At 42.9% G+C, this 16004-nt stretch overlaps 1 protein-coding gene across 4 annotated transcripts in view; it reads right to left on the bottom strand.

The window, feature by feature from the left end:
* RAB3IP (RAB3A interacting protein) overlaps positions 1 to 5248 on the bottom strand; it is a 36794-nt gene extending 31546 nt beyond the window's left edge. For 2 of the 4 annotated variants that reach the window (XM_005503230.4, XM_021288680.2), the window contains exon 1: positions 5226 to 5248. In XM_005503230.4, coding sequence (XP_005503287.2) covers positions 5226 to 5245 — 20 coding nt within the window. In that variant the 5' untranslated portion in view covers positions 5246 to 5248. Of the gene's footprint in view, positions 1 to 1967; positions 2179 to 5225 lie in introns of those variants that run through there. The other 2 variants (XM_065040262.1, XM_065040254.1) reach the window with 2 other exon arrangements.
* Between the last annotated feature and the right edge of the window lie 10756 nt (positions 5249 to 16004).

Here is a 16004-nt window from a genome sequence, read left to right as displayed (position 1 = left end):
CATTATTAAGTGCAATTAAAGTGTGTAATGCAAGTTTTAGTCAAGTTACAGTAGACAAGATTTTAAATGTCATATTTAAAAGGGTCTTAAAAATAAAAAGCCAAAGTACACGTTTATTTTCTGGGAAAATCCATAAACTTAGGAGAAATAGTGAAACCAGCTCATTCGGTATTTTACACTAATTTTAAATCAAGTCAACAGAAGCTATGAAGATAGCTGGAGTTTAGAATCAAAAGGCTTATTGTGATGGTTTTCTTATAGAAAAAAAAAATCCTTTTTAAACATATTGTAACAAGATAGATATTTCAGTTGCAGCTGTGAGGTACTCTCCCATTTGTTATTTATTAAAAGCATAATGAGAATGGTAAATTATTTATTCTTCGTTGCTCACAAGGTAACATTAACCAAGCAGAGCAGATAAATGACTGCCAAGACAGAAACACAGCAGGCCTGACTCTAACCCTTCCCAGTGCTTATTAAACAGATCTACAATAAAAACAACAATAAAAATATTAAAGCAACAAGACCTCAGGTTTTGCCCTGTCTTTTACTGAGGAATACAAATATTTGAACAGATGGTAGCTGCCAATACATGCTTCAAGACTGAATAACCTTACATCTGCTTCAAAAGAGAAGCTGATAATTTCACAGTTACAGTGAGCCTGTGGAAGATTAATTATTTTAGCTATCTAGATCACTGTTTTCAAGACTTCCTAAAACCATGCTAACAAATGAAGCAATATAAAGCTTCATATCCTATCTGCAAACAAAACAGACAACACTCTCAAACCGAGGAAAACACTGTTGGTGTTTGTCAACAAGACAAGCATTGAGGGTATCACTGAGGCTTTAGTGAGTCCGTGTTCTCCTGCTTCCAGAGCCCAGCGACTCTCAGGAAACTCGTAGAGCATCAGCACTTCGGCAGCACAAATTTCTGCGCAGCTCATCACCTGCAATCAACTTGTAACCAGAATCTCCTTTCTGCACCTTATTGTCTAACGTAACTGCATTACGAAATTCAGGTTAACCGAAATCCCTGCTGCTTATCTGCTACAGCTTACAAGACTACTTATCGGCGACCAGGTATTAACCTCAATATTACTCTTAAGACCTCAGAGCAACCCAGAAACGCTACGGGCGAGCGCAGCTCCACAGTCCCACCAAGCAAAACTCCACTCCGGTCTCCACCTGCGCTGCTCCGGGCACCCCCGAGCCCAGGCGGAGGGAGGTGAAGTTCGGGAAGCCACCGAGCCGCCCTGCCCGCCACACCTCCCACCCCACCGCCCGAGGGGTTTGTGAGGGGAAGAGTAGATTTCAGCGCCAGCTCAGCCTCTTTCGGCAAACATCCCCCTCCTCATTTTAGTCATTCCGGCCCAGACTTTCCATTCCCTTCCCCACCCGCCTCGGAAGGGTCACCGCCCCCGCCAGGCAGCCCTGAGCGGGGCACGGCCAACCCGCGCCGCCGGCTCTGGGCGTGCGACAGCTCTTTGTCCGCCGCCGGCTCTCCCGGGGCAGGTGCGCCCGACGCGTTCCGGTGACCCCCGAGAACTACTTTTGCCCAGTTCTGCCTTCGACCGCGGCTGGACTTGGGGGCCGAGCGCCCCCGCACCGCTCGTTACTCCCTCCGCACCCACGCAAACCCCGACCAAGCCGGGAGCGCCCGGGCCAGCGACGCCTTCCAGCCGCAACCAGCCACAACAGCACAGCCCGGGCCGCCACCTGCCCCCGCGGTCTCCCGGGAGGGGACCTCGCATTCCGCCATCCCCCCGCCCGGGGAAGCCCTCCCGAGCTCGGCCACCGCACCCCAGCAAGGGGCAGCCCTCGCAGGCGGCGCCGGTTCCGCCCGCCCGGGCACAGGCTCCCGGCGGCGGGGCGCCAGGCAGGTGCGGCGGCACTAGCGGGGAGCCGTGGCCCGCCCGTCCGTCCCCCTCCCGCCAGTGGGGCCGTGCAGCCCCGCCACCACGTACCTGCCGAGCGCAGCAAGAACGGCCGCCACCACCGCACCGAGTCTCCTCAGCCAACCTGGGGGGGCGGGGCGCTGGGCAGCCGACGCGCATGCGCCCCGCGGACGCACCGCCCGCAGAGAGGCGGGGGCAGGTGTGTGCGACCCCCGCCGCCCCCTAGCGGAGGTGGGGGTAACCGCCCAAGGCGTCCGTGAGGGTTGGCGGGGAGGTCCCCGCGCGTCCCGCAGCCCGAGACGGAGCACAAGCCAGGTGCCAGCCCGGGAGCCAAGACGTGAGACCTGCCAGAGGAGCCTCCTGCCAGTAGTGGTGCCACCTAGGCCTCAGAGCACCTGCCAGGGACCCAAAATACTCCTGAGGGCCGATTTCAATGAGGCCTTTCCTTCACATGCCTCATGGTGAACCATGCTGTCGTAGAATCAGTTCAATTGGGAGACCCCCAGGATCATAGAGTCCAACCTAACCTAACTATCACTAAATCATGTCCCTAAGAACCTCATCTAAATGCCTTTTAAACACCCCCAGGGACGGTGACTCCACCACTCCCTGGGCAGCCTGTTCCAGTGCCTGACAGCCCTTTCCACAAAGAATTTTTCGCTAATGTCCAATCTAAACCTTCCCTGGCACAACTGGCCATTTCCTCTTGCCCTATCACTCGCTACTTGGGAGAAGAGGGGGTTTTGGGAGCCAGGTCTGGCAGAAGGCCACCCGAGGCTGAAGGAAGGCAAACAGGTTGCATGGCCAGGTCAGGTGGGTCAGGCGCAGCCTCCGTCCCTCTTTGGCCCAGGGCAATCACTCTGACCATCAAATGCTGTTAGATCGTTTCATTGGGGCCTGGCTGGAAAGGTGACAGAGACTGACACTGCACAGGGCACAAGCACTCTCAGGTGCCACACCTCCTGAGAAGGGAGGATGCATACACTCGTAGCTTTGGGAGAAACCAGCCAACATCTCTGTGCCTCTGCTCATCACCTGGAAGAGAGGTTAATAAACATAGAATCATACAACATCCTTCATTGAAATGGACCCACCAGGATCATCAAGTCCATCTCCTGTTCCTGCAATCCCACAGTTCACACCATGTGTCTGAGGGCTTGTCCAGTCTCCTCTTGAACACTGTCAGGCTTGGGGCTGTGACACCTCCCTGGGGAGCCTGTTCCAGTGCTCCACCACCCTCTGGGTGAAGAACGTTTTTCTAATGTCCAACCTAAACCTCCCCTGGTGCATCTTCCTGCCATTAACAAAACATGGCTTCTGTTCTAGGGCACTCAAGGACAGGGCTATTAAAGCCTGAATGTTGTTATTAACACAAGTTAATAACTATATTTACTGGCATACAGTAACAAAGACACAGGATTACCCAATAAAAATTTAAATATATGCAAGATCATTATCCACTGGTTTTCACTCATGGGGCATGCACTGCCCCAAATCAGGTTCTGAGGGTTCTGATCCTGTGTAACGTATGAAATAATTAAAGACTGAACTGTAATTTATACGCACAAGACTTGTGAAATAAGGTTACATATAGACCTAAAAATAGGGGTCACCTGCTAAAAAGATGTGTTTTTCCAGCTCCACTAGTTTGTCCAATAAAGAGATACCACTGCTACCTCTCATCTTGGCTTGCCTCTGTCCTTAAGCCATCATTACTGCTCCCTGACACAACCACAGCAGTTCAGGCAATTTTCTGGCTTTTCAGAGGTGAACACACAACCTTCACATTTTTCTTTTTGATGTCCTGATCTCTTCTGTTTTGCTTTCTGTCTTTAAAAGCAGTAGGCAAAGTGGTGGAAAGCTGCTATAAACAAGACTCCATTTTACCACCAGTCCGATTATGGTGCCAAAAAAGTATGCTTCAAATGACAGCAGTATTGGCTGAAGGATGCACTTTCCTCGTTGTTAGTGCAGCTGAACTGAACCATGTGCTGCAATGGTGAGGAACTTTAGCAGAAAGCTAAAGTAAACAAGATCTTGTCCCATTTGTCAGTTAAGGAATCTAGGCCACATTCCAGTCAATAATTGAAATGTTAATTATCTTGATAGCTTTCTACTGAATGTGAAAGAATCCTGTTTGGCCAGCCCCGCAGGATGTAGCCACAGACAAATAATGTTCTCTGTGGCACATTCACTGTAGCATCTCCCAAGCAAGAAGTTCATTGAGGGCAAAATAATATGACAAAGAGGATGTCAAAATGCAAATGTATCAATGTAAATATCATCATAAAGTAAATACATTACCTATAAATAATAATACCTTTCAAATTCCTTTTTGGTATCTAAATCTACACTGACTACAAGGGAGCTCAGGCAGCAAAAATGGCTACAGAAAATCAACATCTACAGCTTTTCTGGAAGTGATTGGAAAACTAAGAAACCAAGCGGTGCAAAAAGGGGAATATTCAAATAGTAGCATAATATGAAGTTTGTTGTGAAAAGCCTCATAGAACAGATATCCTCAGTTTGAGGAGCTCCGACATCTGAAATTATTTGATTTGCTAATATTGACATGCAATAGAACCCAGGCAGTGCTATCAGAATACAGGTTTTCCAAGTTAGAAGACACATCAGAAAGTTCATTAAAGACATGATTGCAAAGGAGACATGGCAAGTGGAATCAGAAGTTGAAAACAATGTATTAAGACATAGTAAGCTGACAAGAGTCTATAATTAGAATCTGTAATCCTGTAGTTCCTAATCCTGTACAACAACTGTGCTTGGCATGACAATCTGCTTTCTTAACCAGATTAGACATCTTGCATTTCAAGAAATAAAAGCAATACAGTTCCAAAGACATTTGACTGTGCTAAAATTAATCACCAACAGATTTATTTTGTTAAAGTACTCCTATATTTTGTTGTATGTAATACTTTAAAAGTCAGGCAGCAACAAGCCACAGAAGATATAACTTCTACACGTTTAAAAATAAAAGTTGAAACAATTTGGATTGAATCCAGAGACATAAATAAGAGAAATAAGCACTTCTTTGAAAAAAAATCTATTTTAAAAGACAACTTTTATCCAACCCTCAGTTCCTTCCTGAGCTGCATGTCAGAGCAAGACTACTCCTGCAAGCCAAGGGTAACCCAACAAATGAGGACACAGTCGAGCAATGCTAGGTTGCTCATACCTACAGGCTTTGTCATACACCGAGTGACCATCACACAAGGCAAGATATCAAATCAGATCCAGAATCCATCCAGGAAGTCTTGTCAGGAACAGCAAGAGACAGAAGTAGAGACCTATATGTAGACTTACACCTACAATGTATGCCTGAGGTTCATCCAAGGAGAGAGAAACCAAAACAGAATCACCCAAGACACAGCACAGGCAAATGCTGGTGGCCTGGACCTCAGCTTAAATGGAGCCCCAGAGTCCCCTCCCACTATGGGAAGAAGGTGCCTGGCTAAGAGTCTCAGATGAGACTGATCAGGGCAATTAAGGCCTTTTAGTGCCCTCAGGTCCCTGGCAATCAGGAGAACTGGAAGTCCTTTCAGAAACAAAACTATGCATTTCCGTTGATCTAAATGAGCAAAGTCACGGTTGCCAGTGGAAAGTGATGTACAGTTTGCAGCTTTGGTGGAATAACATATGCCATGGGTGCCATCACTGATTAAATAGATGTAATCTGACAGGACCATTCAACAAAACTGCGCAATGTACAAAATCTGGAGGACGGGCTTTGCTAAAACTGCATTGTTTCTAAGAATACCAACATTTGCTGCACCCACCAGATCTATTCACTCAGCTTGTTAAGTCAGTTCACCTGTTCCCTTTATACTCTTGGGTGTGGCTAAATGCCCCAAATCAGAGATTCCTGTTCTCCAGCTAGACAGAAAGCTGGATAGGGATCTTGCCACAGACTTGGCCACAGCAATCCATGTACTAACAACCGATAGCCTTGCTTGTGTAGCTTCTCTCCAGTTGTACTGGTGCAAAATATGGTAGATATCATTGCAAACAGTTCCCTCACTGCAGAGAGACCCTTGAACTGCACCTCTGTCTGTCCAGGTATCCTGCTACATTTGAACCATCCATCTGAAAGACTGTGTCTTCAAATGTGCCTGTTTCTTTCACTAATAGTTACCATCCACTGGACCTAAGAAATCTGTTTCAGGGAGGAAAATGCTCAAGAGAGAAAGGTGTTTTTCAGAAGGTAGTGCCAGACCATGACAGATTTCTCTGTTGAAGGCAAGAATGGCTGCAGGACTTTAAAGAAACCAAGTGTATCATTTTTCTTTGATCTGAGTTTAATTAAGGTTTCTCATTTGTACACTCAAATACAAATGCCAGCTAATCAAATTTTTCCTCCTACAGGTTGGAAGAAATAAAAGAATGAGATGGTTGTTCTCTTTATAGAAGATGCTTAAGTGTGTGGTGGGGGAGGATGTCTCAATAATTTCATGGATAAATAAAACAGATAAACTTTGAAATCTTATTTTCTACTTGCCTGTGGTATTTCCTACTTTTTAAATTTTTTAACAGTATAATTGTAATTACCTCTCTTTCAATGAAAATGTTATAAAACAATAAACTCCAGCAAACTAAAGGATTAATCTATTAATAAAGTCACACATTCATTGCAAACCCATAGCACAGTGAAAAGAAACAAAGAATGTTGTACAAAAAAGACAGACTATAAATCTTACCTATTTTAGAGGAATTTTTTTCCTTCTACTAGCTCAGTTATATAAAGTTGGCATAAATAAACATCTACCTTATAGAAGTCCTAAAACTACAGATCTTGTGTTTTTGGTGTTTTCCCTGATTTAACGTTAAAACCAGTGAGGTCGGTATTTTTCTTGGAGAAACATAACAGCAAATAGGCAGCAGGATTGGTGTTAACTGCTCCTGAACCTCTTTCTCAAAAATTCTAGTGGTGGAAGACAGCACAGCCACCCCAAGGATGCATTCCAGTAGCAAACTAACCTTGGAGTTAGAACTATTTCCCAAAGTTTAACCCAATCTCCTTTGCTGCAGTGTAGGACAAGAGATAATGAGCTGATCTCAGTGGATGTGGGAAGCAACAGTCTTTAAGGTATTTGATGGCACCACCTATCCCCTCTATTTTCTCAAAGCCTAAACAGTTATTTTAATCATTCCTCATAGGTGATGAGGTTTGGGCCTGCAGTTATTTTTATTATTCTCTCTGGGCTTCTTCCTGTGGGTCCTCATCTTTGTAGAACGGTGCTCAAGTTTGGATACAGCACTCCAGCTGAGGTCTGAGCAGCTCTGGCTGTAACTTATCACACTTTCTCATATATCCCAGCAAAAATCCCTTGCTTTTTTTTCTGATGGCAGCAGAATGCTGCTTAACCAGTTTTTCTCCAAATTGCATGTGACTTCACTTGTGAACTTTCTTCTGTGTCTATTGATTCTCACTGAATTCTAATCTTGTCCTGAAAAAAGAAGTTTCTGGCCCCTCGTATCTTGCAAATTTGGTAAGTGCACTCCCTACTCTGTCAGCCAAGCCATTAATTAAAGTATTGCACATTAATAGAATGAGAACGATCCTCTGAGATTAGATGCTTTACTTTAACAATTAGCCATCCAAAACCATGGTTTGAGCACGGTTTTCATATCAGCCTTTTATTGTCTTTGCAGTAGTTTATGCTAGACAGTGTATCCCTCTCTTTTGTGAGATATCATAGGAGGGAATTTCAAAAGCCTTACGAAACTCTATCGCATATATTACTTCTTTCCTATTTGTCATGGAATGACTCAAATGATGTGCTCAAATCATGCAACAAATCTGTTGCAGTATCAAAACCTCAAACAAGATCATAGTTCTCTCCTCTGTCAGCCTTGTCAATGCATTAAATCAGTGTCAGAAACAAGAGCTTAAAATTATGCCTAAGAAGTGAGTACCCTGCATTCCTTAATGAAAAGTCAGGGCTTGAATACAAAAAGATAAATTATGGGAATACCTTTTTATACACAGCATAGATCTGTACACAGCCTGGAGAACTGATTGATGAAATATAACAAGAATGGTAAATTCTTTACTATGTTAAAAAAAATTAAAAATACTACAACACCAAACACACCCTAAGGAAAGATAAAAATGAATAAAGAATATCAACTGTCTATTAACTATGAACTGACAACTATTAAATGACAAGGATGAAAAAGAAATTTCCCCTTTGAATATGTTAGTTTACAGTTGTCCACTTTGACCATAGGGCCAATTCTGCAAACAAGCTGCCCAACATCCAGCTGTTGCATATAAAATAAAAAACGCTTCTAGGTTTTTTGAAGGTGCTTATAAATGTAACTTAAAACTAAGCGGAAGAAACAAAAAAACTAAAATGGCCTTACCAACTTACGTAAGGACTGACATGTGGTTTCATTTATCTTTAGAAGCAAGCCAGGGATGGATCCAGAGTGCGATTAAAAATAGTACAACATGTTCAGTCCTGGCTGGAAGACAGCAGAGATGCCGAACCTGAATTCAGAAATCAGAAAATAAAAATACAAGGTACTTTTTCACCTGAAAATTAGCACCCCACCAAGCCAAACAAACTTTGTAGCCTTGACAAATGTGTTGTTAAAACTCAAGAATCCTTTTACCTGATGAGGCACCAAAAATAGCTCCACCAAATACTCCAAATAATAACAATGAAAAGCATAGGGTAAGGATTCAGGAATTCTATGTTTTATTCACAGTTCTGCCTTGGGCCTTGGTAACCCTCTCTGTGCTTTAATTTACCCATCTCTAAATTGAAAATCATGAGCTTTCTTCCTCCTTTCCTGTAAGATGTGTTCACATGATAAAGTTTAAGTAATGAATTTTTTGAAGGGGTTCATTCTTTCAGACTGAAGTTGCTATAAAAATGGAAGATGTGGCTTTAATGGACTGATTTTTCTTTATTTTTGCTCAATGCCACACGCATTCAAAGCCAGACTTTAATCAAGGCTGCCAGTTATTGCTACATTCTGCTGGTCTTCTGGAAAAGTTTTTGCAGGTACGAAACATTTCCCTATGTGATAGAAATACTGTTTCATTAATCTTCTCTCCAGCATTACCTATTTGGCACAGACATCACTACACTGGGCACAGGAATGCCTCCCAGTTTAGAGTGGCCTTTTTTTCTCCTTGTCCCCTGAGCTGGCACACTCATGGTGACAATGCTCGGCAAATTCAGCACAGCAAAGAGGCATTTCTGAAAAGTAATCTGAATCCTTTACTCAGTTGCGTAGATGGTAAAAAATGCTGAAATAATACTGAAACCAGAAGAGTTCCAGCTCCACAAAAGAGAGGGATTACTCTGTTACACCTCCCAAAGTGACCTTAAAAGTGCCAGCCACCCAGGAGTCTTGTCTCTATTAGCATTTTTATCTGCATTACCTTGATTGGAAATGCACCAGCACTCACGGTGGCAGAAGAAGTTTTCCTTCACCTCACTAAAATAATCAAAGCATGGGTTTACCCAGAGGAGTGTGAGGGATAAATTCCCCAACTCACATTATTTGATGCCTATGTGTGTTCTGGGCCATGTGCTGGCTCAGCAATGACATAACAAGCGTAGGGTTTGCTTTATCTGCTGTCGGCTCACAGACTAAACCTCAGGTCTGGGGAAGCGAGGAGAATTTCAATTTTGAACAAAGCTAAACAAACACAGCATAATGTATATCAGGGGTGTCAAATGGATTTTCACTGGGGGCCACTAGTACTACTAGTGCATTTATACAGTTCTAAAATTTCATTCGTCCCTTTGAAGGCAACGATGAGGTGAATGTGGCCCCTGGTGAAAATTAGTTTGGCACTTCTGGTGTATATTTTGCAAAAGCTACTCAGGCTGTTTAGGCTTTTTTTCAAGTGAAAAGTTGGAGAAAGCAGAGAAAGAGAAGGTTTGTTGCACTTCATGTGGAAATGATTTGACTTGTCCATAGAAAAAGGAAGGACTGGTTATATCTTTGTTGCACTAAACTCACTATTCTCTTTCCTGGATTCTACTTTCTCCTTTTATACTTTTTTCTCCCCTCTTAATTAATATCTGCAAAGAGAACAAATAAAGCTCTGAGGGAAATATCTAGCATTGAATTATTCAAGGGAGGAAAGCCATTCCTAGCTTTAATACAGGACTGGCAGGACCACCTGCGTCAAGGCTTAAAGTCCTCAGTTTTATCCTTTTCACATGTGTATCAAGCACCACTTTTAATAGCAATAAGTACTACTCTTTTTAATTTATTTTTTTTTTTTAGCTAAAGCCAGTCAAATAAGAAAATGAATTTGTGAGTTGTTTCCTTTACAAAAAGAAATTGATGGTGGTCAGCCATCCTGATGTAATCCTATTTTATGCATAAATGCCAATAATCCTTTTCTTACAAATGCATCAACAACCATTTCAAGTCCTTTCCAGACAATACCTAACTCAAAAGAACTTCCCTTTTCTAAACACTTTTTCCTCCAAATGCTTTTCTGTCTGTTTTTTGCCTTCTGCTCATTTCTTTGAATCTCTTCTGTCCCATCTTTCCCTTTCTCTCTCACACAAGTAGATACTCCCACAAATCTCTCTACCCGAGATATAACTCAAGAAAATCCTCCATTCTTACAGTCCCAGTGGCATTCAGCAGTAACACGTCTCTGCACTTTGGCTTAAGCACCCCTTTAATTTGAATACAGATAATGAAGAGTATAGGTTCTCCGTCAGTTGCGGCTTGGTTTGATCACACCTCTAACAGTGTCATATAAGGTAAACTTCACCACAGCTTTACATCAGTCATTACTGCACAGTGTTAATATTTTAAAGTCAGGCACTAATCTGGATCACCATTCTTACAGGTGATTTTTCCTATATACAAATAAAAATATGTTCATACAGAGAATTTCTTCAAAGAATAAGCAAAGCTGCCTTGTTAGTTATTAAGTGAGAGAAACAGAATTATTCCCTTGTACTGTTATGAGTATTGTGCATTATTATGTATTACTAGTATTATTATTAATACTACTATTATATTTCTATGCAGGGAGCGAGAGTTACTATTTGCTACTCTCAAAGATGCGGCACTGCCTACTGAAAACGCGGCCTTGTAAGCCATAAAGAACATGAGCTTATGGTGTTTCCAGTAATACCTCAAAAATCTTGACTGAGAGCACAAACATGGCTGTTGTACAAACAATGATGCATTATTAACTCTAATACAAATAAACACTTTCGGTATTCTTATGAATGAAATATTCTGATGTGAGAAAAGATCCCTCTTTCTCACATTTACCTCACTAAGAAGTGCAGGAGATAGTATTATAAAGCACAGACCATTTATCAACCATCATTATTCTTCAATGTGCACAACAATATAAAATTCTGGTAACATGATTTCTTTATTAAAAAAGAGGAGAAATCAGGGATTTGCAGGATCTCATGTGTACAAAAGGATTATTATGCACGTGGCTGAGCCATGGGCTGCATTTTTAGGCAAGCAAGGAAATTATCTAGTGTTAAATGCCTGATATTGTGCAAGAAATTTTGAAACCCTGGTCATCTCGCCAAGTAGGATGACACTGACTTCAGAAGAGCCAGTCTGTAGAGCAAATTCAAGCAAGATAAGTAGCCCTTAGGGGAGGTAAGACTTAAGTCAAGAGAAAGCTGTCCCAGTCAGTCCAAGTGTTGACTTCTGAGCCCAATTCCTGGTCACCTTATTCCTGGTTGTTTTGTTAATCCTGTGTTCTGCCTGACAAGTCCGGCGCTGTGACAGCAGTTTCCTTTTGTGTGTCTGTGCCTTCTGGCAATAAAAGGATTGTTGAGGCTGATAACAGTCACAGTAATAATAATATTTCTAATACCAAACTCAGCACTATGGCATAACAAATGATGTTTATTTCATTACAAGGAAGTTGCAAAGCAAAGTGTTTCTGAATACGGTTTTACAATACTCAGAGAATTAATCTGTCGGGGCAGCAGGCTTTATCCTGCAGACAATTTCATTTGTAATCCTCTGAAGTATTCTACCATGTGACTTCCAGAGATAAAAGAGCCTCCTTTTAAAATATATTTCCACAACCCACACTGAGTGATGCTAAGTACGGTGGTATCTCTCCCACTAGATTAACTTTTAATTATTGCAATTTCTCCCATGAAAGAGACTGTAAGATATCACAGCGGCTCTCTACACATCCATTCTACAAGCAGAGGATATTTTATGTTAATTTACTCATTTGTTTAAAACAGGAATTCTAGGACCGAGTGACAGTAAGCAGAAAAATAAAAAAAACCTCAATATATTCTCGCCGTAGAAAATCTGACAGGAGCTTCTTTAATACAGCCCTCTTCCCAGTATTTTAATTATTCACTTCTTTTCAACAAGAAAATTCTTTCATGTTGTTCAGACCGCATTTTAGCCTAGTTATTATGGCATTTCTTCGGATATCAGTGTTACGCGTTGTTGTTACTGAAGTGTTTACTTGAAGCTTTGCTAGCACAGTGATCATTAGTAGACCTGCATATACAGAGGACCCCTGAAAACTAGTCTTTGTAGATGAGACCTCTCGAATTCTTCTCTACCATATACACTTGCAAAATAAATTCATCTCTTTTGCTCGTATTTCATGATGATACAAAAGCTTTTTCTAAGGACATCTATCGGGAAAGGTCAGAAAAGGACAAGAAGAGATAAAATTTAACTATTCATTGCAAATGTGAAATACTATTTTACACATTTTGCAAATCTATCCTTTTCTTGGTAACTTTTTAGGGACACAGTGTATACAAACAGGATTTCTGCATGCATTCTGCAATATGATGCTCATTAAAGATAATTGCATGTGATAGCAAAGGTGTGAATGTCTTAACAAAATATTACTTATCGTGGCTTGAAGAGATCTTCATTTGGATTAATAGTCTGTAATAATACTCCGTATAGATTTTAAATGGTCTCCAAGGTTTGCAAAATAATTTATTATATATGAAGGTGAAAATATCAGTGTTTTATACTACAAAGAGCAGCAGAATTCTAGCAACAGTTTGCAGGTCTTTGCTTATCACTGTGAGACTATAAGAATTTGCTGTAAAACTTCATTTGCTGCAGTGGACTCGGGTATGTTTGAAAATCTAATAAATGGTCATAAAGATGCTATGGTAGAAACAGTCACATAGCAGAGGGGAGGCAATACAGTGGCAAATCCTTACAGAATTTTTTTTGGTTTTTCCCTTCAAAAATAAATATTTATTTCCTATATCGCGTTGTACACATCAGTTGCCTATTAGTCAGTTAATCAGTTTGCACCCTTTTTGAATGTGCTTCTTCATTAAATAGTGTATTGAAGTGCTGGGGGATCACTCAGATTGCCCAAGTGTCTCTTCGTAGCATAGATTTGCTCATTCGACAAATTTGGTGAAAAGAGGGGGTTGTGGGAAAGTACGAGAAAGGAGTTCCAGTTCCTAATAACAGGTCACAGACTGCAGGTCTCTCTGTTCTTCAGAGTCTGTTCCCATGCTCACTGTTTGACTAAGTAGTCTTTACTGTACCAGCTTGGAAGAAATAATCAGAATTGCTTTTAAAAAAGCTTTCTGTTGAATCTCTGGGAACTAGTCCAGGCTTGTTCCTTGATAACTCCAGGCAGACAATGCTCCAGAAAACCCACATCCCCTTTCCTGTTGAATTGCCCAAGGCCGCCTTGCCCACAAAGTGCCTACTGGCCCAACACAGCGTATTTACCCAACCTTGATGAAAGCTCATCAGTGATGTTGCATGCAGCAACAGGGATTTATTTCTAGGCACACTGGAGGAAGGCTGCCTGAAAACAGCCCTGTTCTGGATGGTGATTTGCCCTAAGGCAGGAGTGTCAAACTCATGTTCACCAGGGGCCACATCAGTCAGCCTTGTGGCTGCCTTCAAAGGGAGTCACCTCCTAGTAGTAGGAGTAGTTACATTTATACAGTCCTAAAATTACATTCTGCCCTTTGAAGGCAACCGTGAGTCTGATGTGGCCCCTGGTGAAAATGAGTTTGACACCCCTGTCTTAATGGAGCAACCCCACACAACGTCAACTGGTCAACACTGCTACCCGGGAGGAGGTCGGACGATCATCGCTGTCAATGAAACTGCTCCCTTCATCTTTCTGTCTGCCAGCTCCATCTCTTCTCCCCAAAGAGACCACTGGGCACCCTGCTTCCGCTGCCACTGCAGCCATGTTGTCTCTGTCCACTGGTATGTGAAGGCCAACAGCAGAGGAAAGAAGGAGGAGGAGCACATGGGACAGTTGTGCCCAGTGTCTCTCCATCCCTGGTGCTGTAACTGCCCCGTGAGATGCAGCCCAATGGTGGAGGGGCAGAGGAATGGGTGCCACGGGCCACCCTTTGCCCCAATGCCTCCCCACAGCCTCACCTGGTGTATACCCTCCCTACAGCCTCACCTGAAGCACTGTGGGCAGTTCTGGGTGCCACACTACAAAAATGAGATAAAGCTACTAGAGAGAGTCCAAGAGAGGGCTACAAAGTTGGTGAAAGGTTTGGAGAGGAAGCTGTATGAGAAGCAGCTAAAGTCACTTGGTTTTTTCAGCCTTGAGGAGACTGAGGTGAGACGTCATTGCGGTCTAAGCTTCTTCACAAGGGGAGGAGGAGGAGCAGGTGCTGATCTCTTCTATCTGGTGACAAACAACAGAAACCAAGGGAATGGCAGGAAGATGTGCCAGGGGAGGTTTAGGTTGGACATTAGGAAAAGGTTCTTCCCCCAGAGGGTGGTGGAGCACTGGAACAGGCTCCCCAGGGAGGTGTCACGGCCCCAAGCCTGACAGTGTTCAAGAAGAGACTGGACAACACCCTCAGACACATGGTGTGAACTGTGGGGTTGTCATATGCAGGGACAGGAGATGGACCCGATGATCCTTGTGGGTCCATTCCAACTCAGGACACTCTATGATTCTATGATTCTATTCTACAGCTCCGCTTGGCTGTGTGCTCACCGCAGCCATGTCCTGCACACAAATTCCTTGCCATCAGTGTCTCAAACCTCCAGCAGGCATTTCTTATACAGCAGGACTGTCACTGCCATGTCAGCATCACCCAGAAGCGAAGGAGTGTGGCTGTCATTAACCAATATTTTCACAGTCCTTAGCCTTAGCTGACACTTGTGTCGAAGACTGGGAAAAGCATTCACTGCTGTTTTCTTCCTCCCAAGTCCCCTTCTTCTGCCCCTAAAGCTTAAGGAAGCTCCTAGTGTCTTGAAAAAAGAATTTAAAAAAATTGCAGAACTCTCTAGCTAGTCCTCGCTGAACTGAAGAAATTGTTTTGATGGCTTCCACAGCCCTCCTGTAATAAATACACTTTTGGATCCTACTACCAATGTGGTGTTAATGTTGTGGGTCCAAAATATCAATATAAAGCTGAACTGAAGAGCTCAGTCAAAATGTAAGACTGCCTTAAAATTCACAGTGAAGGTCTCCACTCACTCATGCTAACACAGGTAGTGGCATCTGTGAGAAAAGACAGTAAGTTCATTAACTGGAGACAATGCAACAGCAGTTAAAACCCATCACTCTTTCCTCCACTTCACCCCCCAATTCAGATGGACTAAGGCAACCTACAGGGGCTGGATGGGACCATTAGCTGGGAAAGGATGTGCTTAGCCAAGTCAGAGGGTGCAGTAAAGCCACACTGCAGCCTCTGTTAGCAAGGGCTCTACACCAAGTCTGCTTCTCTTGGGGAGGGGGAAAATGGAGAAAGAAAGATAAAAATGTCTCTTGCCTTTGGGAAAACCCAGCAAGGACATAGGGGCACCATAGTGATAAAAAGAGGAGTATTTCCTACAGAACTGGTCACAGTGGAGCTACATGGCTGGAAACCTATATTTATTTCTGCCTCTGAACACACAGGAGCTCTAAATCTTGTGTCTTCTGCAAAACAGCTTAGAGCCAGTGGAGCAATCTCAGCCGCCCAATCTGCAGGAAGACCAAAGAGCTGCCAAAAAAAACACCTGATACCCACTGACACAGAGAGGTGCTATTATTTACTGCTCAGCGAGACCACCAAATTATTATACTCAGCAAAGAAAAATGTTTTAGGTCTAAGTAATTATTTTACCAGTGACCTTAAAATATCCCCG

This window comes from Columba livia, chromosome 1 (genome assembly GCF_036013475.1).
Source record: "Columba livia isolate bColLiv1 breed racing homer chromosome 1, bColLiv1.pat.W.v2, whole genome shotgun sequence".
NCBI classification, from domain to species: domain Eukaryota; kingdom Metazoa; phylum Chordata; class Aves; order Columbiformes; family Columbidae; genus Columba; species Columba livia.
The sequence above is the reverse complement of the archived record's forward strand: the minus strand, read 5'-3'. Positions and strand labels throughout refer to the sequence as shown.